This window comes from Ostrea edulis, chromosome 9 (assembly GCF_947568905.1).
Source record: "Ostrea edulis chromosome 9, xbOstEdul1.1, whole genome shotgun sequence".
Lineage (NCBI taxonomy): Eukaryota > Metazoa > Mollusca > Bivalvia > Ostreida > Ostreidae > Ostrea > Ostrea edulis.
The window spans coordinates 11,386,044-11,413,029 of record NC_079172.1 but is presented as its reverse complement, the minus strand read 5'-3'; the positions used below and the strand labels follow the sequence as shown (position 1 = coordinate 11,413,029).

The following is a 26,986-nucleotide window of genomic DNA, read 5'->3' as shown; positions in this document are numbered from 1 at the left end:
CAGAAAAGCATCGTGAATAAAGTACTACGTAGCGAGTTACGATGTAGTTTAAAAGTACTAAGTACTAAGTTGTGACCGTTTCACGAATGATACGTAGAACCGACGTAAATTTCAACTACTTACGTACAACGTAAATTTACCGGAAGTTACGTGTTTGTCATATAAATGCTACATAGAAATGACGTATACATGACTGTACAGAAAGAAAGAAGAACTATTCGGCAAGGGTGGAGGTCATTGGTGGTAGAAAGTAGAAATAATATTAATCTTTGATCCCCCCTCCACCCCCACCCCCATCCCCGAAGATGAACGCCTTGTTTGTATCAATATGCATTGAAAAGTAGAACGTATAACTTTACATCTACAAATTCATAATATAATTTTAGATCTATTAACAGTGGCATATTGCATCACTGTGAACCAGCATTGAACACATACATTTCCTTTTATTCTATATTCTAATACAATTTCGTGTATCAAAGCATGTACAGGTGTGTTGTAGACTGCAGAGACGATCGACCTCGCTCGAAAATTTTGAAAAAACACTGCAAATATATTGATTAGATACTAAATCAGCTGTTAGCAGCATGTCGCATGACATTAGTGTTTCTGTAAATATTCTACACGAATAGGGAGGACTGTCCGACAAATGACTTAATCATAAAATCAATTAGTTTAGATAGGCCTATATCATTGTCGTAAAAACATTGAAATACAAAATATCAACACAATGTAATATCGACAGGTCCTCAAATGATTTTACCGGCAGCAAAAGACGTACAGTTAAAAACCACCTCAAAACAACTGGTAGCAAAGAACCATTTATTCAAACGTTCATGATAAAGTGGTGGATCAAGTATTAAACACCTTGTTCATGAGAGAGAGAGAGAGAGAGAGAGAGAGAGAGACAGACGCTTTTTTTTTTATAAGATATCTCATTAAATAAATGAGATATATTATATAGTATATAAGATATCTCATAAACTTTATAAGATATCACATTTACATTTTGGATATAAGATATCTCATAAACTTTATAAGATATCTTATGTATTTTATAAGATATTTTATAAACGAATTTTTATAAGATATCTTATAAACTTTATAACGTAACATATGAATATACTTTTATGAGATATCTTATAAAACATATTATATATCTTGTATGCATCATATAATATCTCATATATTATTATAAGATATCTTCTTTTTTTTTTAGTAAGATATCTCATAAATCTTTTAAGATATCTCGTTTAATATACAAGATATCTTATAAAGGTTATGAGATATCTTATATAGTTTACACGATATCTTATATATTTTATGAGATATCTTATAAATTGTAAATTATATGAGATATCTTATAAAATTTATTAGATATCTTATCAAAAGTAAAAGATATCTCGTGAATTATATAAGATATCTTTATAGAGGAATAAATATAGATATGGCATGCCATATACTTGCGCCTAAATTCCTGCAAAAACTATACTTTTTCGCACACAGTTTCAATGTTTCCTCCCAAAAGATTAAGTTGGAAAATTCGATCTAGCAATCCACTATAGAGTCTCCCCACTGACTCCGTGCGAGAGTGGTAAAAATCACCAGAAATATCATCATGACAGTAAAATTGAGGATAACCAACTTATATTCATTTCAAGTTTCAGAATGTCAGACCATGTTATCCTCAGTGTTTTAAAATAAAAGCGTTGACAGAATGTAATCAATGTTGATCTGTAATCATTGATTGCTCGATGTAAATAGAGACGGAGACAAACACCGTGAGATATGAAATCGAAAGGGGCACAGGAGGATACAGCGCAGTTTGCCAGGATCTGTGATTTGTCGAAGTGCACAAGGATAAAAACTTGTTTCGTATGTTTTGAACATCTGTTCGCCTTTCCAGTGTGGAAAGTCAGGAAAATCATAGTATTTTGATTGTCTATGGCAAATCTCGTCAGGCTGTATAATTTGTGAAACTTCAACATCCGTTTTCTCATATCATTTAATCGTGATAAGCTGGTGAAAATGACATTTTAACAGTCTCTGAGTGGATAATAGGGGAACGATGCTCCAGAATAATTCTGGATTAAAATGCCAAATCTCGTCTGCTCCCTTAGAACGTCTGCTGCACTAGAGGGTAATGGCAGGGAACATCGAACTTCAAAACAGAGGAGATTACTGTGAATATTGTAAGTATAACAACCCTCTTTTTCCAGAGTGATCTTTTGAAATTACAAGTAAAACAAAGAACAATTTGCAATATGATTTAGTTCCATAATTGATAAATCACAGGCAAGAGGGTTTCAAAAATAACTTTATCGATTGAATTGTGTCTAAGATATCGCGAGCTTTGCAAGCTAAGTAACCGGTATTTCTAATATTTTCTTCCTTTCCGGGGAAAATTACTCGTGACAATAAATGGAATCGATGCCACATTCAGTTCCAGGATTTCTCTAAATCATTCTCCAGCCATTTCCTTACTGTTAATTCCTAGGGGTAATTGAATTTCATACCTTGGATTATACTATTTGTATGATTTTCCCATCTCATTCGTATTTTGATCAGTATTCACGAGCGTACAAGACCGGAAATACAGCTATAAACACTGTTCATTGTTGTTAAAAGTGGAGATTAGAATGTTGTGTAAAAAGCACATTCAAATAGTGTAGATAAAACTCTACAATTCCAAACTGAAAACCCCCTGATATATTAATTGTACCGCATACAATATTTGCAAGATATTAATTTTATTTTTTGTAGAGGGATTTTCAGACGACTTCTTTAAAAAATACGCATTGCTTTCCCATTTGTTAGTTTGTCAGGTCTTTTCCATCTTTCTTAGACTAGAAATAATGAAAATTGATATTGCACGTTTTAGACATTCGGTGTTATTTAATGCGTGAAAAATATTTATCTGGCTATAAACAGAACGAGATCTTAATCTAATAAAAACTCCAGTAAGTTTAATGTTGAATTCCAAGTTACTTTTCAATAATTTGAACATTAAAGCCTACATTTGCTCTGTGGTTTAAGGACATGGCTGTTCAGATTGTCATACAGTAAAATAATAATCTGGAGAATTTATGAAAACACAAAATAATCATAATTTTTTTTATATGAAAATAGGTCAAAGTTGACATTTTAAAAGAGCAAAAAAGGCCAAATCTAATGCAAGGTGGTTCACCAAACTATGCACTGAACCCAATAATCAGTGAGCCAGCACAACCTTGGCAGACTTTTGTGATTTTGTAACTCGTGATAGAGTTGTATAAATGAAAATAAAGTGAAGATTTACTCTTCTGTAAGTGCTACGCACGCATTCTTAATTTCCTCATCGAATATTTCCAGGGATATTTCCAGCACGCGTTTGTTCTCCTCAAGACAGATGTTCGCAATATACACCGAGCACTGTCGATCATCAGCACTAATTGGCTACCACGTGGCAAATCAACGATTTAGTGGGTTGTATTCGACAGGGGGTGGGGTGGGGGAGGTAATGCTACAAGTAACACCCGAACCCTGGTTTTTTTTTTTGTATCTGCTAGTACCACACACGTGTTATGGGTATCATCCCTGCAAATTTCACCATTGTAAAATCTAATAGATTTTCGAGATTGAATTTTGACCCAAGAATAAAAGTCTGTCAGTTACAACACAGGAGGGGAGTGTGATGTACTTTGCAGGTTTTATGTAAGTTGAATATACCAGTATAATACAATTAAGGAATTGAATATGCTTCCCAAAAGGAAAATATATGTCAATCGCAGCATCCGGAGAAGCCTTATTGCACGTAGCCTTACTGCCATCCATGCCAGTTTCATCACTGTAGAATGTATATAGCTACTAAGAATACCTTGTGTGATGTTCTAATCAGACCACTAACTCTCTATTGTATATCGAAGTCCTGAGCAAAACTGCAAGAGCGAAGGGGCACAAATGCGAGGGTAACGAAGGGAAGAAGCAAAAACTGGATATCACTGTCTTATTGATCCATATTCTCTCTGATCCATGGAGTGACGTGAAGCGTTAATACTTTGCAAGCAAATCAGTGTTGTATTTTTATGCATACAGTGAAACCTATTTAATCCGACATGTATTGTGAGATAAAGTTTGTGTCGGGTAAAAGAGGATGTTGGATTCCTAGTGTAAAGAATGGGCAGAAAGTGGAATTAGGAATAAAATTTTCTGAAGCGGGGTACGTGTAAAGTTAGGTTTAACTGTTAAATCTAAAACAAAACGGGGTACGCAAGTATAAAAGTACATGTAGGTTTAAACTAAACTTCCAAATGATAAAAGTCGTTTTACATATTTCATGAGTACAATATATGTACATGTATTTTTTTTTCTAAATTGACATATTCTCGTGTCATTAAATGTTTTTACAAGAAAGGTGAAGCTAACGAACAGTAATCAATCTCGTTACTTCTATAAGCAATACAAAATAGAGAGTTAGGCAAACCCGGACCCCTGGATATACCAGAGGTGGGATCAGGTGCCTAGGAGGAGTAAGCATCCCCTGTTCATACAAGTGTATGAACTAAAATCCTCAACATTCCATTTACTATCTTTTCTCTTTAAATTTTTTGTAAATCTACTAGTTGGTAGAAACTAGGAGCACAAGTTATATGTTATTACAGGGTGAAGGTCAGTTGCTGCGAGTGTGCATTGTTCAAAGACCAAAACAAGATGCCTAGCAGTGCTTATAACTTCGATATAACCATTTTATCGCAGTTCATCTGGGTCTCTGTCCAGCTGGTTTTTAAAAAAGTACACGGACAAAGGCGAATAGGGCTTTGTTATGGCAAAGTATGGCATATGACGTCACACACAATGACGCGTAAAAAATATGAAGTAAATATGCATATCGTAAGATCTGAATTTCATAGCTTTCAAACTAAAAAACTACATAAAATAATTCATTTAAAACACATTTAAAGTAGTTTTAGATATGAAAAGAATGAATTTTGCTGAAAAAATAAAAAAGTTTAGAAACATGGGATGTGTCCTTTAAGAGTTGTTCATCATCGATCTCATTTGCAAGGCGAATCCATTATTTTATCATCATTACTGTCCATCTACATTTCCAAAGACTTCCTAGATTAATGAAAATTACATCATTCCTTTATTCTGGACATTGATTTCGATAAAATGGATTTATGTATTCATACAGTCTCGCGGGATGACTGGAAATTGCTTCTAAATTGAATTTCTTCTAAAATGTATTGTACAATGTTCTTTTGTAGTGGACAAAGTCCTCGTGTAACAAAATCCAGTCTGGGTGCTAATTATACTTCTGTTAATCTGAACTTCGATGTCTACTAAATCTTTATTTAGATATGTGAACGTGTAGGAATATGGAATGTTACTTGTGGCTGTCGGACATACGTCTCGGAACAGAAGTCCATACCATTCACCCCTTTATTGCATGCAAATGTCCATTCTGTAAAAAACTGTTTAATAAATTTGAGTAAAAATGTCAGTTTTTGCTTAATCAATCTGAATTGTCAGTTTTCCAATCTATTAGACAGTTTTCAGTCCAATATATTAACAATGAGGTGACGTCACAAACAGGATGTGAAAATACGAGACTTCAATAAGATCAGTCAGAAGCCAGCGCGCCACGGAGGCTGTGTATTTATTATTAGTTTCCGAACTCACTGAGATAAAAAAGAGGTTTTAATGAAATGAATACTGATTTCTTTACAAACATTGAACATGATATAAACGAATTTAGCCCCTGGTTGTAAACTCTGTGTGACTGGAATATTCTACTAGTCTTCTGGCGCTCTCCGGAGATTTCTCTCTCCCGCTACATCTATTTCCCTTTTTTATAGGTAGAAATGCTAAACGGCTTAAAATTATTTGCATTTGATTTTCCATTTGATCACATTGATTGATATATCATTGCGATAATTGATTCACCATTAAAAATGCATGACTTGTTATCCCGATACTCATAGAAGTATCGTTATAAACAGCCAAAGGAAAAATCTGTACGACGGTATTTACAAATAATATACATGTATAATTTTTTTAGCAGTTGGCAAATATGAACTTATCATTAAACACGTGAGACATAGAGCGCTTTTTACAATTATGGGTATTCTACGTGTATGCACGACGCCACTGAAATGTGTATTTTCCTCGATTTTCTTTTTATTAGGCTTAGAATGTACGGAAGCCATGCGTAAACTAGAAATAAAAATTAATAAATGTTGCAAAGACGTGAAGGTGATCTTCCAGGCGTAGATATTGACATTTAGACTATTTTCATGGAAATTATAAAATTGCTAACTTTATGACGTCATCTTCGATAACAGAGAAATCAGGACCGGAGATAAGATTTCTGACTTGTTCAACATGGAGGTTGACTGAATTTCTCATTAACTGAAAATTTCAATGTCTATTGATTTGTTATTGCTAAGAACACTAATGAATTATTGTCAGGACAGTACATTTCACTATTTTATTACCATATCCCTATTAATATAGCAGTCGACAAATCTTTCAATGATTTATCCACTCGTGAGGAAAGCGAGTAGTTGACTCTTCCAGGTGAGTTTCAGGTGTTTTATTGATAGTACAACTGCGGAAATTTTGTTGTTTGTTGTTCTGTAGACATTTTGTTTGATTAATATGAACTCTTTTCGTTAGATGGTGAATTTGTTTGTTTATTTTTTAAAAGCCCCGTCGAGAATTTTTCACTCATATTGAGACGTCACCAGCTGCAGGCGAAGTACCACAAATTTAGACCTATTCTTAGCGCTCAGGCGGCCGTTTCACTAAACGATCGTAGATCGTAAACGTAGACTTAAATGTGAGCGTAGCACGTACGACCGTTTCACTAAAAGTTACGATTTGCGATCGTAACCCTACGAGTGGTCTAGGGTTATCGTAAGTGCTCCTACATGCACGTAAATGAGCAATATGGCTGCCATGCTGGCCCGCCTGAGATCAGTTTGTGGTATTATATTTACCTGACTGAGTTTTTTTACACTTCACTTTGTAGGAAGAAAACAACTGCATAATACATGCACATTCGAATGATAAACATTACAAATTTTAAGGAAAATATGATAACATGATTTGGTAATGGGAGAGGGGTTAAAATCCCAATTTTGCAAGTGGAACGTTTCTGTAGTCTTATGAAGGTCGATAGAAATTAAACATACAAACTAGACCTATATGTATACACAGAAAAGGGATGGGTCATCATCGGACCCTTGGGGTTCCGACCCCTTGTTATAAAGTGCAATCCCGTGGGAATCCGGGTTAGAATAGGTCGAACTCGTGAACGCTCTACTACTGAGCTACCGCAACCGGTCGTTAGATGATGATGATGAATTAATTGATAGTGATAATGACAAAGAATCTATAGTTTCTGTAGATCTTTAATGTCATATTTTTAATGTGGCATTTTAAAATGATTTTAGAGGCGGAATATTATATAAAACGACTGTGATTTACTGCGGGCCAACAATGTGATTGATTGTCTTAACGTCCCTCTAGAGAATTTTTCACTCATACGGAGACGTCACCATTGCTCGTGAATGGCTTCAAAGGTTAGGCCTAAGTTTGGCACTTATGGCCTTTGAGCAAGGTGGGTTCTTTATCGTGCCACACCTGCTGTGACACGGGGCTTCGGTTTTTGCGGTCTCATCCTAAGGACTGACCCATTTAGTCGCCTCGTACGACAAGTAAGGGGTACTGAGGACCTATTCTAACCCGGATCCCCATGGGAACCTACACTATGAAATAATAAATTTAATTATATCCATCCAAAGCCATCATTATCATCAATCATCATTATCATTTGATAATTTTATTGAATTGAATTGGGTTTTTTTTTTTTTTTTTTTACATATATCTAATCACAATATTTTGATAAATAACAATATGAATAATTTTCGGTGTCTGGGATCTCCCAACTCGATCGTACTATTTATTTCCGCATTGAAAGCTACAATTTAGATTGATGGTTTTATTTCTGTAGTACTTACTTTGTTGAACGGTTATTTTGTTAATTTTTTCTACATTCATGTCTTACTTTAAAAATTGAAATGCCTATATATTTTTTTTATAGTTATATACATTATATACAGTTTGCTCATAAAGAAAAATTGCACTTTATAGTACTTTTGGTTACGTGAATCGCATCCGTTTAGTACACCTGAACGGAAGTGAGTTTTGGTGATAAAATTGTGTCCATGGTCAGAATCAGTTGGTTGTTGTCGTCGACTTCTTCTCAGGATCCACTTTCACTCAAGTTTCGAAAAAAGTATCCTCGCCCGAATGGGAAACAGGTTTGCTCAAGTAAGAACGGCAACCCATTTCAAGTGGAAGATAAATGTGAAATGACAAAAATAGATCATGAGTTGGATAAAAATCTTCTCAAGGACCGTGAGGAAGCCAAAACTTGCAAGAAAGCTTTCATATACATTGTATAGAGAAGATTCAAATTTGTTCTCACTATGGCAAAGTCGGGACCTAGAACGTAATGCATATATATATATATATATATATATATATATATATAAAGCACTAAATAATCACAACTAGGTACTGAAAATTTTCGCCCCAGCCCGGGGTCGAACCAGCGACCTGCGGCACCCACCGCCTAGCAAGACTGTCAAACCAGTGCGTAAGTCCACTCGGCCACAACGACTTTTTATATATGCATGATCATTTTATAAACAGCAGGGGTACATGTATAAGTTGCCAAATTAATAAGAAAGCATCCTTATGTAAAGTTTCACTTAGGGAAAGTCGTGTAGGTCCAACGTGCATCTTATGGCCAGTTGAAAAGTTTCCCGTGGTTTGTTGTTGTTGTCGTTGTCCCAGACTTATGAAATTTTCGACTTCTCCTCAGAATCACTCGGTCAAATTCAACAAAACTTGGAATAGAGAATCTTTAAGTAAATAGAATGTATCCTTTACAAGGGGAGATAATTTGGAAATAGTGTAAATAGGATGAAACAATAGAAATGATAATATGTGAATCATATTACGATAGGCTGTTTCCCCCTTTACAGTATCAAGAACCACAGATCCCGAAAACCTAAACTGTACATGAATGATGTTTTATGTAGTGTTCACGATAGTACTTGTAGATTCGAAGCTATTCAAACCATGACCTGAATCGGGATGGGATGGCAATACGTATATATTTTAAACTTAGAAATGTATATGTGAAATATATAAGAATCTTTTTTCTGAAGAACAACAGTGGTACAATGTGCCCATTAGTATACAAATAACCGCACGTAGCGTACCCCTTGAACATGGACAAAGCCATAAAAGGATTTGAAGTTTTAATTTTAGATATATAAGGGAAATATTTTGAAGTCATACAAAAGCCTAAGGGTAAAATATGTCAAATCAATGTGAAAATAATCACCATGCAGACTTACACACCATGCCTTTCACGCCCAGTGTGGGAACACACGGCTTTACTTAGGAATCTGAAGAACAAGAAAGGTAAAGTTTATCAAATAGATAGGCTACACGTAGCATCATCATGTTGTGTAGATCAACATGGATCCTTTATTCCTGCGTAAGGAAGGCGATTCGAACGAGGGTTGTGGTCCATGAGGTGATTTGGAATATTAGAAGTAGTAGCTAACGAAGAAGTGCACCTGGCATGTTCTGCACTAGTGTATACAGGAAGTTCGCGTGCCTAGATACAGCCCTAGTTTCTTGCCCAATTTATCGATTTGGACTTCATGTTAGTCCTGGTAACCTCTCGTCTTTCTAGGGAAGTGAACGATCTGTTATTTACACAAGCTCCTCTCAATTATCCTAAGAACTTTCAGTAATGGGAGTTATGTTTGATCCGAATCATATCAAGGCTGGGGAAGCTAACATCGACCATCTCAGTTGGCGGCCACCTTGCCCTTTCAGACTTCAATTTGTACTACGTGAAATTGCTTGTCCCTCTCTCTCTCTCTCTCTCTCTTCTCTCTCTCTCTCTACATATCACATAAAGCCGATATACTCAACTAGTTTCTTCCCAGAACCTCCTACCCTAGCAGCGGATGACCAGCACACTTGACCATTCGTACAGGTATTAAGTTCCTCTCTCCCTTGTGGTCACACTGGTTTCTTAGAGTTTGGTTTAAACGTTGAATCCTATGTCCTCTGAGGTGATTGATTTAAATAACGACATGTAGCATTCTTTTTCTCAAAAATTTCGTCTTGAAATCCTGTATATTTTTATATGGAAAAATATTTATTCTCTAGAGGGAAAAAGGAATCAACGCAACGCGACGATAGCTGCATATACCGGACATTAAAGTGACGCTAAACTACCGGACATTAAAGTGATGCTAAATTACCGGACATTAAAGTGATGCTAAACAACCGGACATTAAAGTGATGCTAAACTACCGGACATTAAAGTGATGCTAAACTACCGGACATTAAAGTGATGCTAAATTACCGGACATTAAAGTGATGCTAAACTACCGGACATTAAAGTGATGCTAAATTACCGGACATTAAAGTGATGCTAAATTACCGGACATTAAAGTGATGCTAAATTACCGGACATTAAAGTGATGCTAAACACTATCGGTTGAGTAGGTTAGGGTAACTTATTTCCAAGTTTTACAAATGGGTAAATTTTCACAAAACCCCAGCTAGAAAACACACAATTTATTGTAAATGTCAATACTCATTTAATACAATTCATTTACATGTGTATACAGTGTAGGATTCCTCTCTATGCACAGACGCAAGATTTTCTCAATATGTATGCAATTTGAAGATTACGCTTTGGGTTTTCTCCTTGGATTGGATTTATATTTGCAACGTATTGGCTATTAAGTCATACACACATCATACACGAGTTACAGAAGCGAGCATTAACAATTATGAATAAAAGTATTCGTATTTGGTCAATATGAATTTTCTCCCCCTATTAGGTCCAAATATATGCACACGCACAGCTTGTTCGTTTTTATTCCTCTGCCGGCACCATCCTGTCCAAGAGATCGTGGATTGAACAAACTCAGGATTCTCATCTGTAACAATCACAAATGATTTCCTCTGCGATTGTTCAGACATTTTGAGGCTGTCTGGAGTGTAAATGTCGTTTCTGCTGCTCCCTACTCCAGCTTCTCGTACTGTTTGATGGCACCTTTTATAGCAGTGTCATGTGGTCACTGGTAATGTAAGTGCACGTATTCTGATGTTCAAAGTGCAACACCCCAGAAATTAATATGGAGATTGTCACTGATGACAGATAGGGGTCCTCTTGAGAGCAGCTTATGATGACATTCAATCGAATCGATTACAAGTGTTATTTGGTGTGTGTTATTGAGGGTTTTTGATTCATCACAATGAGAGGTAAGCGGCTGCAGATTGTTTTTCTATACCGTAAAATTGACGTATTCAAGATATTTAAGCATTGACGTCTTCTAAGGAATTTAAGAATAGCTATTAGTTTTTGCAAACGTGAAATTTTCACGATTTTGCACAGTCTTTGTTCTTTTTGCTTTACACCATGTCACGTTTATTTGTTGTGTTCATGTCGATAAACAAGATTGATATTTCATCTCGGTCCTGTCTTATCGTAATGTGAATCGGGACGATGCAATCCATTTGGAGCACTTTATTCTAGTATTATATAGCTTATTAGAGAGATTTAAGATCTTCGCACCAGCTGCTACTGGCAGCTATTCTCTCCGGACTGGCGATGAACAAGAATGAATGTAATTGTACGTGTAAGCATTATACATACCATTTATTTCATCGAAGTTGAAAGAAAGGAACACAATAACTAGGTGGTTTGTATTATGGAAGTATAGAAAAATAGAAGCATCGGGGAATTGTTGTCAGATGTACTGAAATTACCTCTACGCTTCTACTGCATCATGTTTTAACCCCCCCCCCCCCCCCCCTCATATTAGAAACAACCTTTATTTCTTATAAATGTAATTACATTCTATAAAAAATAAATAAATATGCAAGTGTTTATGTCAAGGTCAACGGGGATTATTATATTTTTTATGGAGAAATAGAATACATGTACAACTGTATATTGAAAGTTTGGAACAGCATAGGTTTAATACACGTACCGATATATTGCTTTTATCGAGAAATGGAATGCATTGAAAGTCTGAAACAGCATAGGCTTATTACCGACAAAACAGTAGTAAATATCATTATCTGAACATCAATGTACACTGTAGAGTAATTTCATCTTTAATCATATGACATTCTTGAAAATGGGATTGATATATATGAATTTAATGCAGATTGTGTGCACATATAGAAGTCACCCAACCCCAAGCTAGCAATCATGTTAATTACGGTCTAGGAGTAAAACTGTTTTAACTCGGTGTATCCTTAATGAACACCATTGAAAAGCACCGGGATCTTTTGTTTCTTATCCTCTACACCACCACATCTTGTACATTTCTAATCCTATCCTCTACACTACCACATCTTGTACATTTCTAATCTTATCCTCTACACCACCACATCTTGTACATTTCTAATCTTATCCTCTACACCACCACATCTTGTACATTTCTAATCTTATCCTCTACACCACCACATCTTGTACATTTCTAATATTATCCTCTACACCACCACATCTTGTGTATATCTAATCTTATCCTCTACACCACCACATCTTGTACATTTCTAATATTATCCTCTACACCACCACATCTTGTACATTTCTAATCTTATCCTCTACACCACCACATCTTGTATATTTCTAATCTTATCCTCTACACCACCACATCTTGTGTATATCTAATCTTATCCTCTACACTACCACATCTTGTACATTTCTAATCTTATCCTCTACACCACCACATCTTGTGTATATCTATAATCCTATCCTCTACACTACCACATCTTGTACATTTCTAATCTTATCCTCTACACCACCACATCTTGTATATTTCTAATCTTATCCTCTACACCACCACATCTTGTGTATATCTAATCTTATCCTCTACACTACCACATCTTGTACATTTCTAATCTTATCCTCTACACCACCACATCTTGTATATTTCTAATCTTATCCTCTACACCACCACATCTTGTATATTTCTAATCTTATCCTCTACACCACCACATCTTGTGTATATCTATAATCCTATCCTCTACACTACCACATCTTGTACATTTCTAATCTTATCCTTTACACTACCACATCTTGTGTATATCTAATCTTATCCTTTACACTACCACATCTTGTGTATATCTAATCTTATCCTCTACACCACCACATCTTGTGTATATCTAATATTATCCTTTACACTACCACATCTTGTGTATATCTAATCTTATCCTCTACACTACCACATCTTGTGTATATCTAATCTTATCCTTTACACTACCACATCTTGTGTATATCTAATCTTATCCTTTACACTACCACATCTTGTGTATATCTAATCTTATCCTCTACACCACCACATCTTGTGTATATCTAATATTATCCTCTACACCACCACATCTTGTGTATATCTATAATCCTATCCTCTACACTACCACATCTTGTACATTTCTAATCTTATCCTTTACACTACCACATCTTGTGTATATCTAATCTTATCCTTTACACTACCACATCTTGTGTATATCTAATCTTATCCTCTACACCACCACATCTTGTACATTTCTAATCTTATCCTCTACACCACCACATCTTGTACATTTCTAATATTATCCTCTACACCACCACATCTTGTACATTTCTAATCTTATCCTCTACACCACCACATCTTGTACATTTCTAATCTTATCCTCTACACCACCACATCTTGTACATTTCTAATCTTATCCTTTACACTACCACATCTTGTGTATATCTAATCTTATCCTCTACACTACCACATCTTGTGTATATCTAATCTTATCCTCTACACTACCACATCTTGTGTATATCTAATCTTATCCTCTACACCACCACATCTTGTACATTTCTAATATTATCCTCTACACCACCACATCTTGTACATTTCTAATCTTATCCTCTACACCACCACATCTTGTACATTTCTAATCTTATCCTCTACACTACTACATAATGTGTATATCTAATCTTATCCTCTACACCACCACATCTTGTACATTTCTAATATTATCCTCTACACCACCACATCTTGTACATTTCTAATCTTATCCTCTACACCACCACATCTTGTGTATATCTAATCTTATCCTCTACACCACCACATCTTGTACATTTCTAATATTATCCTCTACACCACCACATCTTGTGTATATCTAATCCTATCCTCTACACTACCACATCTTGTGTATATCTAATCTTATCCTCTACACCACCACATCTTGTACATTTCTAATCTTATCCTCTACACCACCACATCTTGTGTATATCTAATCTTATCCTCTACACTACCACATCTTGTACATTTCTAATCTTATCCTCTACACTACCACATCTTGTGTATATCTATAATCCTATCCTCTACACTACCACATCTTGTACATTTCTAATCTTATCCTTTACACTACCACATCTTGTGTATATCTAATCTTATCCTCTACACTACCACATCTTGTGTATATCTAATCTTATCCTCTACACCACCACATCTTGTGTATATCTAATCTTATCCTCTACACTACCACATCTTGTACATTTCTAATCTTATCCTCTACTCCACCACATCTTGCGCATTTTCTAATTTTATCCTCTACACTACCACATTTTGTGTATTTCTAATCTTTTATACAAAGGTTTTGCAACATTATGTCTGAAAATGAAAATGAAAATTTCCATCGGTATTTGACATTTGATTGTAATGGACGGCGGACTGCGTCCTTAATATCGTGACACTGTTCAAGTTCTGCAAATCGCACATGATTTTTTTTCCGTTTAATACAAAAAATACTTATAGCTGCAAGTTTTATTGTACTGTTTACTGATACTAGATATTGCATATAAAAGTACTAGATGTAAAAAAGGTAACAAGTACCAAGATATAGATATAGGTGCAGACGTTGTTGGCATTTTTTAAAATTAAGTTTTTATTGCAATTGGTTGTCGTCCGTCGTGTGTTAACAATTGAACATTTTTAACTTCTTCTTGATAACTACCAGTCCAATTCTTTTCAAATTTGGTATGAAGCATCTTTGGGACAAGGGGGACATAAATTGTAACTTGCAGGACTCCAGCATCCCTGGGGCCTTAGGGGCGGTGCAAAAACTGTTCAAAATTGACAATTTTTCAAAAATCTTATTCTCAAGAACCGCACATGTGTAAGAAAAACTAAATGCATAATGATGTAGAGCAGGAAGGCCTCTACCAAAATTGTAAATTTCATGATCCCCGGGGTGGGGGTTCTGACCCCAGGGTGGGGCCAATCTTGGTTTATAGTGTTTATGTGTAAAACACTTAAATAACATCTTCTTTAGTGCTATTGTTACTAAATTAAAACTAAATAAATGTTTAGGAAGAACAGGTTGTCCTTTACCAAAATTGTAAATTTGATGATCCCAGGGGTAGGGGTTTTGGTATCAGGATGGGGCCAAAATGGTCAGTTATTAAATGTGTGAACAATAGAAATTTTAAACTGTGTTTGATAACTATCTTTCCAATTCTTTTCAAATTTGGAATGAAGCATCTTTGGAACAAGGGGAACACAAATTGTAAATTTCAGGATTCCTGCCCCCCATGGGGCCTCGGCAGAAACTGCTCAAAAATCTTCTTCTCTAGAATCGCACATGTTTAAGAAAAACTAAATGATAGTGATGCAGAGCAGGAAGGCCTCTACTGAAATTGTAAATTTCATGATCCCCGGGGTAGGGGTTCTGACCCCAGGGTGGTGCCAAACTTAGTATATGATATTTAAATGTATGTGTAAGTTTGCTGATACTGCATAAAATCTAAATGCATACTTAGGAATAGCAGAAAAGGATGTACAAAAAATGGTGAATTTCACAACCCAGGGTTTTGACTCTAGGATGGGTCCAAATTAGTCATATCTTTTAATGTTAATACACCTATTATATTATGTAAAGCCTTTCATCAGCGTATGCACTTTTGAGGGCAGTGAAGTTTTAAGAACACATCTTATTTTATACTGTTGGTGAACATTACAATTTAGCGTAGATATTCAGAACAGGGATTTTTTCTCTCTAGATTTTCATAGCCCTTGGGAGTAGTGATACTTTTTCACTGGTACTCAGTTGATCGATAATGCCTGTGGGCCTCTTGTTGAATCATATTCTTATTCTTCGCGAATTAATATTTTGATTGTTGATTATGCAGTGTGTCTATATTGATATCTAAATATGGTGAAATACTTATTATTTTGGTTTTTGTAAAATATTTGGAGACCAGGCCTAGAGGTTATAAAACCTTTACTGTACTCAGACTCAAATTCAGCCATGTTTGTTTTGAGTACAACTCCGAGCAAGTTTAGAAACATAGTCGAAAAATATTGTGTATTCCATTTGAGTGTGAGAATGATTTTATGAAAGTTATTTAACCTTCACTTTTGAGTATGGGTGTGCTTTAGATCACAGAGTTTGAGTCTGAATACGAAAATGTGCTCAGAAAAGTTTTATAACCTCCAGGCCTGGCCTTTCTCCGGGGATACAATAAAATCAATAATTATTCACTTTTAATTAAATATCTACGTCTGGTTTGAATAATGAAGTGTGTGAGCAACACTGGAACTCGTTCAAAGTATGGGAAAAAATTATTCACGCTGCTTAGTCATAGTCTTTGAAGTCTTTCATGATGAAAATTTAACATCCAGATATTACTAAACCCCAAAGTGCATCAGCAAACGTTTTGTTTTATTACATTTTGAACCTGCATTTTCTTCCCCGTACCCGGTACTTCTCTCTTTTAAAAAGCCAAGACGTCCTTTTGAGGAGTTGTATTTTCTGAATGTAAAATTTAAGCCCTCTATTTTGACTCCTCCAGGGATCATGATTTGAATTAATAAATTAAACGTCACAATGATGATATTCGCACATGAAACATATTGCCCTACTGTGGTTCATAAGGAAAAGATATTTTGAGAATCATTATATATTCTCGGTATTGTTAGCAAGTTAGGTCAATCTACAATACATGTATAACGATGATTGCATAATGATTTAACAAAATGTGCCTTTGTGGTTTTCGAGAAAGAAAATTTGAAAAGAAGTTTTTCTTTATGTTCCTATGAACCCCTGCTGTGACACGCCATTGTCCTGAGGCTCAAGGTTTGAAGGCACTCATATCTTCACCGTCTAAGGACTATTTTGTTTAAATTTGACTTATTTTGCTTTTAAACACCCTACCACATTTCTTTATCATCACTTCTTGATAGGGAACGTGACCTTTGGTTTGAAGAAACTTGAATTCCTTTGTGACAAGTTGGTTGAAACTGATCAGGGGTTTTTAAGGAAAAGGAAAAATGTGAACAATTAACAGACAGGAGATGAGCATACATGTACTAGCTCACTTCAGCTTTCAGCTCGGATGAGCTATAATAAACTCGTGCATCTTAGAACATTGACTGCAAAATTAAAGCATATAGATCTAGTTAAGTTCATTTATTCGCTCAAACCACATCATATATGGTACATGAGGTACATTAGATAAACATACATTTGAATACGAATAAGGTCAGAGTATATACGAATCCACGATATACATGTAGCGGAAAAAAGTCCCATGTCGCGGCAGGCGTGGGCTCGAAAAAGAACCCTCACTGCTACGGCCCTGAGCGCTAAGCGTAGGTCTAAATTTGTGGTACTTCATCTACAGCTGGTGACGTCTCAATATGAGTAAAAAAAATTCTCGACGGGATGTAAAACAAAAACAACAAACATTTTTCATTTACATTTTCTTGTTGATGCCGTATATTTGAAAGTCCCTCAATACAACAAGTGAACCCCTCATAAAATTGCTGAGATTATACCTCAGATGATAAACCATATACATACGGTTGCTGCTCTCATATAATTTGACTTCTTCCCTAAAATTTCTCGAAGCCCATTATCAACCGGACTTGCTAGGTCGACGACCTCTGACCTCCTCCTGATCACAATATAGAAATACTTTTAACTTCGAGTGCGTAACACGAAACGACAGTACTATAATAGTGAAATAATGATTGAAGGAGAGGTCGATAAAATTGTTTATCATATATAACAACTAACAAGGGAATATTAAAGTAACCGGCCAATGGTTAATGTCTTTGAATTATGTAGAATAATTCAAATCTCTGAACTGTATCCCACCAATTATGGATATTAGGATAAAATCTGCGTATCAATCTAAGGGAATTAGAGTGGTGCTATGTTGAGCTCTAATCTCACACGTATATTTCGATGAATTGCAGAATAATTTCGTCAGACATATGCTCTATGTATTGTAAACAAAGCGTTTCAAAATACAACGTAGGAACAATATTCGTGAAACATTTTCGCTACACGTAACTCTTGTAACATGGAAACAACACGCAATGCTCCCTACTTGCACGGACTCATCAGTGTTACAAAGGGCTTTTGATGTCGCATTTTCCAAAAGAACAAGAGACCTCTTTTAAGAAATAATCTGATAATTTCTAACGATGCATCAGCTGAACAAAGAACCAGTTCTAGGAAGGACAAAGACCTAATTTTAACCTAATGAAAAATAACATTTACACATAATTCTAATTATGAATTATTTTATTTCCAATGTATGATATCTCTAACTGAAGCTAAGATTACGTTGCGTGAAAGGTGAAGATAACGAACAGTGATCAATCTCGTAACACCTACAAGCAATACAAAATAGATAGTTGGGCAAACACAGACCCCCTGGACACACCAGAGGTGGGATCAGGTGCCTAGGAGGAGTAAGCATCCCCTGTCGACCGGTCACACCCGCCGTGAGCCATATATCCCGATCAGGTAAACGGAGTTATCCGTAGTCAAAATCAGCCTGTCAAGAACGGCTTAACAGTCGGTATGAAACACGTCAGACAGCATTTGACCCAATGATAGGTTGTATTGACGAACTAGATCGTATACGAAAACAAGTACACACAGATGTACGTATACTGCCAGCGATATCACAACTCAAATTTTCTTAAACAATGATTTTTAGTGATTTTATTCCCAGTATCCGTTGTGTTAAAAACTTATAAGGTCAATTGTACTTGAATTCCGAAACACTTAATTTATAATTTGACAAAATGAGAAGTAAAATTTCACTTTAAAAAGATCATGAATTATTTGAATGTTAAAGTAAATCTGCATTGACAATATTCTAGATAGAACGCAATCTGTTGAGCTATCTTTGAGTTAGGTGTCTGTAGCAAACAAACAAACTCGGAAGGTCAGTTACATGCGTCTTCCCGCCATAATGTCTCGGTAAAACTCTCTGGTCAGACATTATTCTTGAATAATTGATTTAATCCATAGAATATGTTTAGACAACTCTGCATCACGGCACCACTTTGCTCTTAGGTTCTATAGACAGTTTGGCTGAAATTATTGTTCTTCCTTCCTATGGACAGAATTCTTAATGGAATGCTTGTCGTTCATCTGGAATAGGGTAAGAGTAAAATTGCTCCTGTGTTTTGTTTTGTTTTTATTTTGCTGACCCCCCCCCTCTTTTTTATCTTACAAGGGTTTATCTAATAATCTTTCACCCATAAGTGTAATATTGTAATTATTATTACTGTTCATATCAAAATGGCTTTGTTTCTTTGCAGCCCCTTTGGCGGTCTCCGACAGCTCGGCTCTGACCGACACGGAGTCGCCGGAAGTGTCACCCTCCATAACAAAGAAAATGAGGAAGTCAACATCAAAAGACAATTCGAACACGGACGAAATTGAAATTGTGCATATAAACTCCTTAAATTCTGAAACAGATGATTCGAAGGATTTTGGTAATGTGAAACAGAGGCCAAAAACAATTGAAAAAAACCCACGAGACCCCTCGAACCGGAAGAGCATGCGGTATTTCGTCCGACGACGCCTCAGCAGTTTTCATGAACAGATTCCTGTCAAAATACAAAATTTTGTCCTGAAGTACATACTGTTTGCCTTTAATTTTTTGTCATGGGTAAGTGGAACTTTTATTGAATGTTTGATTTTCTGGAATAATTTCATGCATCTTGTTCAACAAACACGAGACTTTGAATGTCACTTTTATTGACGAATAGATAACCAAAAAGCTCGTTTCAATACCCTAATCTTTATCTTTATTAAGCTAAAGCATTTTATTTCGATTAATTCATAACTTTGTATGGCACCGGTAATCAATGATGTTTATTTTTCTAGTAATGAATGCATGGATTGCAGAAACCTGCCACGAAAGATAAATATTCCTAATTGACTGTTTGCTCTGACCTCTCTTAAGCTTGAATCGTTCACATTGAGAGCCAATATGACAGTGTACTGCTACTGTAGTATGGTTTTACAGTAAAACCAGCATTGATCTGCAGCTCAGATGTCTATTAATAGATTAACCCGATCAGCTGTTTATATCTGCTTTAAATTTACAAGTAATGTATTTCAGCGACTTTCCCATCAGAGCTGTATGTAAAGACACAGATAATATAATTAATCTATTTTGTACCGATACCTTCTCTTTACGACAAGATGTGCCTTGTTTTCTAATGAGATGTTTCTTACAAGGAATGGAAATCTCTACAGAAAGCTGAAGATTTCAATCTGTTATTATATCACGGTATTGTACCGTGGTTATGTTTGTCCTGTTAGCAGTTGTTTGATAATTCTTGACACACCTAGGAGATGGAGCTCTTTACTGTACAATAACAGTACACTGTAAGATGCCCCGCCTCCTCATCTGTACAATGATATCCTGATATTGGAAATTATTGTACAATAGAAAGCTCCGCCTCCTCATCTGTATAGTGATCTCCTGATATTGGAAATTATTGTACAATAGAAAGCTCAGCCTCCTCACCTGTACTTTATATTAAGAATTATTGTAAATCTTCAATAGATTCTTATGCAAAACTTCAAATCCCTATTGTTGAACCTTTCTGGCTCCAGGATATATAGTTTGAACAAATTTGACTTTCCATCATGCCCTTTTCAATATTTCTTTCATCTATTTCCGTTTCGAAGTGGATGTGGGCCTTCAAATGAATGAACCTAAACCTAAAACCCCTTTACCTAAGGATGTTTTGTGTTAAGTTTATTGCACATTGGCCCAGTGGTTCTGGAGAAACAGGTGTGAAAAGTTTATGTCAGACAGGTAGCTATACGAATAACCAGACACCACACAAAAGTTAGCAAACATACTCACTTGAGCTTTTAGCAGTAAGCATACTTGTCTTGGAAATTAAAGCTTCTGTATGTAAATGAGTAATGCAAAATTTTAAAGTAACAACAGTGTTTCAATATTCCCTTCTGTAAGTTAAGTAGGATTTGAATTAAATTCATTATCATTTAATGGAAAATGATTTAAGAATAGTATCAGTTATTTTAACGGACAATACCTATGACTGTGAGCATTCTCGCATACCCGAGTCTTCAACTCTTGGTCTACGTTTACCCACCGCCGAGGTGTGTTGGTGAGGATGTATATTAAAGCTGTGTTGTTGTCCTTAAGTTAGGCGGACTTGGGGCAGTAGGCGTGGGCACGTGGCGACTGACAGACGACGAGAAGGTCATCACGGACGCTGTGGACTTTGTCCTTGACCCATTTATCATTCTGTGCATCATTGGAGCTATCACGTTCATCATTGCCTTTCTTGGTTGTGTTGGTGCTATTAGGGAACACAGTCTGATGCTTAAATCCGTAAGTTATGGAATTTTTTACACAAGACTACATGACAAATTGGGGTTTTCTTTGACCATCAAAACTGACAGTTGTGCTTTTGTTACAAAATTCAGTGTGTTTTGTGCAAGTTTACAATATGACAAAAATGAACAAGATTAAGAATTGTAAAGTGATAAATCTTAGGATTTTTCTTCAGATTAAAATGGCCATTATTACAGTTTTGTTAAAACAACTACAACAAACAAACAAAATTCAAAAACAAAACATGCAATGCAGGTTTGTAGAAACTTTATATTTATGTCACTGATTGATCATTCCAGGGCATTTATGTTTGTTTCGAGCCGTATTCTATATTTTCTGAAAGAAAAAATGTTAGTAAACACTAGCTTTTTGATTAGATAAGAGTAAAGTCCAAATGACCATAAATTATTACAAGATCTCTTTTTGTGAAATAAAAATAAAAATTTAGCTTTTGAATTGAAGAATTGTCTTTATGATATCCTAAATTTCTACTGGAACACTTTGTTGGAAGAGAATGATAGTATATACTTGTAATTGTACATCATGATTTTTTCTATAATACACATAGCACATAAGTTGTCATGTGTTGTTCTTGGTTTTTAGTTTTACATATGTCTTTCAATCGTACTGGTGATAGAATTGGCCTGTGCGATCTTAGTCATCGTGTGCTATACTGAACCAGCGGCCAGGGACTTCTTACGCCTTACCCCTGAAACACTGCTGAAACGCGCCATCGTTCAGTATATGGAGGATAGGAGTATTAGAAATCTCATGGACACCATTCAACGACAGGTACACGATGACTCTTATTGCTTATTCTGAGAGACCAGTAACATTCCACGTAACGAAGCCGAAGTTATTGTGACTGTTTGATAAGCGAAAGTTAAACAGAAAGTAGATCTGTTTTGATTTCACGATAATATTCTCTTGTCAGTAATAAGTTTAACTGTTGCCTTACCAGTGGTCTTGCTGTATCTGAGATTTCATGTATTTTTTCTAGTTACATCAGTCTACTATCAGCGATTGCCTGTTTGATTGTTGTGGTCTCAATAATTTCCAACTTTTGCGATATCAGTATTTTCCAGTTTCTATTAAGTTTGAATTATGTTGTATCAATACTTGCATTTTAATTTAGATGTTGTGATATCAGTAATTTTCAGTTTTGTTTCAGTTAACTTCTGCTATATCAGTATAATTTCTGGTTTCTTTTCTGTTGAACTGTTGCGGTTTCTTTTCTGTGTAATATTGCGGTTTCTTTTCAGTTTAAATGTTTAGGTGTCAGTAATTTCCGGTTTCTTTTCAGTAAAAAACTGTTGCGGTATCAGTAATTTCCGGTTTCGTTTTAGTTTAACTGTTGCGATATCAGTAATTTCCGGTTTCGTTTTAGTTTAACTGTTGCGCTATCAGTAATTTCCGGTTTCGTTTTAGCTTAACTGTTGCGGTATCAGTAATTTCCGGTTTCATTTTAGTTTAACTGTAAATTGTGTTATAAGTAATTTCCAGTTTCCTTTCAGTTTAACTGTTGCGGTATCAGTACCACAGATGAAGGATACAAAGACTGGCGTCTAAACATGTACTACAACTGCACGGAAGAGAACCAGAGCATATTTCGGTGCGCCGTGCCCGAGTCCTGTTGTATATATTACCCGGTAATTTGTCACCAATGGATTAGAAGACAGAATTCTGGCAACAATATAAAGATGCTTTTTGTAGCTCATGTGAGCCGAAGGCTCAAGTGAGCTTTTCTGATCAAAATTTGTCCCTTGTCTGGCGTCGTCGTCGGTGTAAACTTTTCACATTTTCATCTTCTTTTCTAGAACCACTGGATCAATTTCAACTAAACTTGGCATAAAGCATTCTTGGTTGAAGGGCTTTCAAGTTTGTTCAAATGAAGGACCATGCCCCCTTCAAAGGGGAGATAATCACAAAAATGCAAAATTAGGGTAGGATCATTTAAAAATCTTCTTTTTAAGAACCACTGGGACAGAGGAGCTGACATTTACATGAAAGCTTCCTGACATAGTGCAGATTCAAGTTTGTTCAAATCATGGCCCCCCAGAGGTAAGTTGGAGCCACAATAGGGGATCAAAGTTTTACATAGAAATATATAGGGAAAATCTTTAAAAATCTTTTTCTCAAGAACCCCTGAGCCAGAAGAGCTAAGATGTACATGAAAGCTTCCTGACATAGTGCAAATTCAAGTTTATTCAAATCATGGCCCCCCGGGGTAGGTTGGGGCCACAGTAGGGGATCAAAGTTTTACATGGGAATAAATAGCGAAAATCTTTAAAAATCTTCTTCTCAAGAACCAATGGGCCAGAAGAGCTGTCATTTACATGAAAGCTTTCTGACATTGAGCAGATTCAAGTTTGTTCAAGTCATGGCCCCCGGGGGTATGTTGGGACCACAATAAGGGATCAAAGTTTAACATAGAAATATATAGGGAAAATCTTTAAAAACCCTCTTCTCAAGAACCATTGGGCCAAAGAAGTTGACATTTTCATGAAAGCTTTCTGACATAGTGCACATTCAAGTAAGTAAAAATCATGGGCTCCAGGGATAGGTTGGTGCCACAATAGGGACTATGATTTTGCATGCAAATATATATGGAAAGTCCTAAGATATGGGCCAAGGTGACACAGGTGAGTGATGTGGCCCATGGGCCGCTTGTCTCTCTTCTTCTTATAGAAACATGATTGAAATAGGTTATCTTGAGTTTGTTGGAAAAGCTTCAAAAACCCTTGTATTGAGATAATGTATGATAATCTCTACATCTTTACTTCACCACCCTTGAATCAGCCATCCAAATAAAAATCAAGTCTAATTCACATAATAAAAGACAATGTCTAAGGATGTGTGGGAATGTTGAATGCCGATCAGCGTCTTGCTGCAATGTTTCAGATTTATGTTTATTATTTCAGGGTGAACGAATGAACGCAATGTGTGGTTTTGGGAAAACAGACAAGAAAGTAGGTTCTTTTGATAGGAGTTGTCTGTAACTGACACAGAGACCCTGAGGAATTTCAGTGTATTTGATTAAGTGTTGTTAACAAATAATAAAAAAGCATCCACTGTTTAGCAAGCGTTAGACGGCAAATTCATTGCTTAAATAGGAGTTTGAAATCAGTAGATTATTATCTTGTTTTGTTCACCAGCTATGTTCTATGAGGTTCATAAGTAGATGCTGAGTTACTTGCCCTTCTCTTATTTTGTGGGGTTTATACAGGGGAATTTGAATTGGAAAGTAGCCATGTAATGGACCAACAAGTTCATTCTGTAATACTGACTACCTAAACTGCCACACCTTTGGCATGGTAGATAAAAAGTAGGTACATAGTTTTATAGCTTTTCATTTATTTCCGGTTAAAATCAAGATCGATGCCATGTTTGAAATATCAGCAATTCTCGCGTCCTCTGGTTTCAATTCTCGTGTCCTCTGGTTTTCAATTCTCGTGTCCTCTGGTTTCAATTCTCGTGTCCTCTGGTTTCAATTTCGTGGGAATTAGATTATGTGGGGATTCGTGAATACCTACTTTTTATCATTTTCTCAAATGGAAAAACGGTACTCCGTTCATCATAATATGATTTCATGGTCTGGTAGACCCCCCCCCACCCCTGTAAAAACAGAATCCAAATATTGATGAAAGAACAGTAATTGGTGTGCAAGTTTATAGGACGTCGAACAACATATACTTTTTATTTGCAGCTAAAAGAGGTTCAAACCTGGATCTACACTCGTGGTTGTGCTAAGGGGTTTGGAGAGTGGTTGGCTGAACACGAGCACATGATTCTTCTCACCGTCTGTGTTGTTATGTTTATGCAAGTAAGTTGGTAAAAGGAAAAAGACTGACCAAAAAAAAAAAAAAAAAAAAAACGTAGAAAAAGTGGCATGTGATTCGGTATATGTGTACAAAAAAAGTAGTCTTGCATAATCAAAATTATTGTACAACTTGTACTGCATTCGACGGCGTAACTTAGTTAGGCTCAAGTAGACACGTGCCTATACTGCTTAAGCATTTTTTTTTCCATAAATGTTTGCAAAATATAATACATGTATATTCATATATATTTCTAGTTTTTGAAATCGGATATAAAATTATCATTCTGTAGGGCCTTTTTTAAAATAATAATTTCTAAATAATGGTTATATTTTTTTTTCTAAACTTCTGGTGATCACAGTTTAAAATCTATGAAAAGTTGTACAGTATCTAATGCAATCATTTTGATGCTCATAGCAGTGCAAATGAGTCCTAATATTTCAAAGTTTTCTCGGGGGTGACCCCCGGACCCCCCCCCCCCCCCCACCACGAGAGGGGACGACCCCCCCCCCTCCTGCACCTACCTCCTCGGCGTTTTGTACCTCGGTGAAACCTTCAGTTTCATCTTGCGGGCCTACACAGTGAAATAGTCCTAGCTAGGCCCCTGTATCGTTGTCAGCTGGTACCTCAAAGCAACTGTTTTAAATAATTCAATGACAATCATTGTAAACATATTTCATCTTAATATGTAAAATTACGTTATATCAATTGTCTGTAAATTAATTTCAGTTGCTTGGAGTAGTATTCGCCAGAATTTTCACAAAGAGAGTAGAGAGGCGGATCCAATGGCAGAACTTGCAATGTGAGACGTCGGAGAGCTAATTGGCGCTACAAGGATCAATGAGGAGTCGTGTACAGATTATTGCCGTCATCAGCTCCATTGTATATTTCTTGACTCGTACCGAAGCAATTTTCCCCAATAATATGCGCAGTAGCGATACATGTATTGGCGAGCAAACACATAAACGTCTATTTATGCACTACAGCAGCGCTGTGAAGAAAATATATCATACTGTGGAATCAGTAGAATTCGTGGTGGCTCAATTTTCGTGGAATTCGTGGGTACCCCTTACCCACGAATTTACATCCTCAACGAATAAAGACAAAGCAGACATTCCAGAATTATCTTTCTTACAAATATATAAAACCACGAAATTACGTCCCCACGAACCCGTAAAAATTTAGCAATCCTCGAAAACTGGCCCCCACGAATTTAAACGATTCTACATTACCTGTTTAAAATAGGTTATATGGAAAACTATGTTTTGTATATATTTTTAATAAATGGGAAAATATACATTTTGTTTGTAAATTGGTAACAAAAAAAACCCACCGAAGTACTGCGCCTTATTGCACATATGCAAATCATGTACATGTAAAAGGAGTTATAAAATTGAAAGTACAAAAA

At 35.9% G+C, this 26,986-nt stretch overlaps 1 protein-coding gene across 2 annotated transcripts; it reads left to right on the top strand.

The window, feature by feature from the left end:
* The first annotated feature begins 1,659 nt into the window (after positions 1 to 1,659).
* Positions 1,660 to 26,875, top strand: LOC125659253 (tetraspanin-33-like). Of its 2 annotated transcripts, none has more exons than XM_048890856.2 (8): positions 1,660 to 2,192; positions 19,698 to 20,050; positions 21,569 to 21,757; positions 22,364 to 22,552; positions 23,275 to 23,409; positions 24,682 to 24,729; positions 25,467 to 25,583; positions 26,308 to 26,875. In XM_048890856.2, exons 1-8 carry the CDS (start codon positions 2,144 to 2,146, stop codon positions 26,398 to 26,400), a joined length of 1,173 nt encoding a protein of 390 aa, XP_048746813.2. In that variant the 5' UTR covers positions 1,660 to 2,143; the 3' UTR covers positions 26,401 to 26,875. The 2 variants fall into 2 exon arrangements, with proteins under 2 accessions (XP_048746813.2, XP_056004493.1); XM_056148518.1 differs by lacking the exon at positions 1,660 to 2,192 and adding an exon at positions 11,286 to 11,349.
* Positions 26,876 to 26,986: the final 111 nt, after the last annotated feature.

Bases quoted from the DNA above. Each gene is read 5' to 3' on its own strand.
- LOC125659253 (XM_048890856.2), top strand. From the start codon at position 2,144: ATGGCAGGGAACATCGAACTTCAAAACAGAGGAGATTACTGTGAATAT. The intron at 21,758-22,363 runs GTAAGTTATGGA...CTTGGTTTTTAG, and splicing joins ACAGTCTGATGCTTAAATCC to TTTTACATATGTCTTTCAAT. The intron at 23,410-24,681 runs GTAATTTGTCAC...TTATTATTTCAG, and splicing joins CCTGTTGTATATATTACCCG to GGTGAACGAATGAACGCAAT.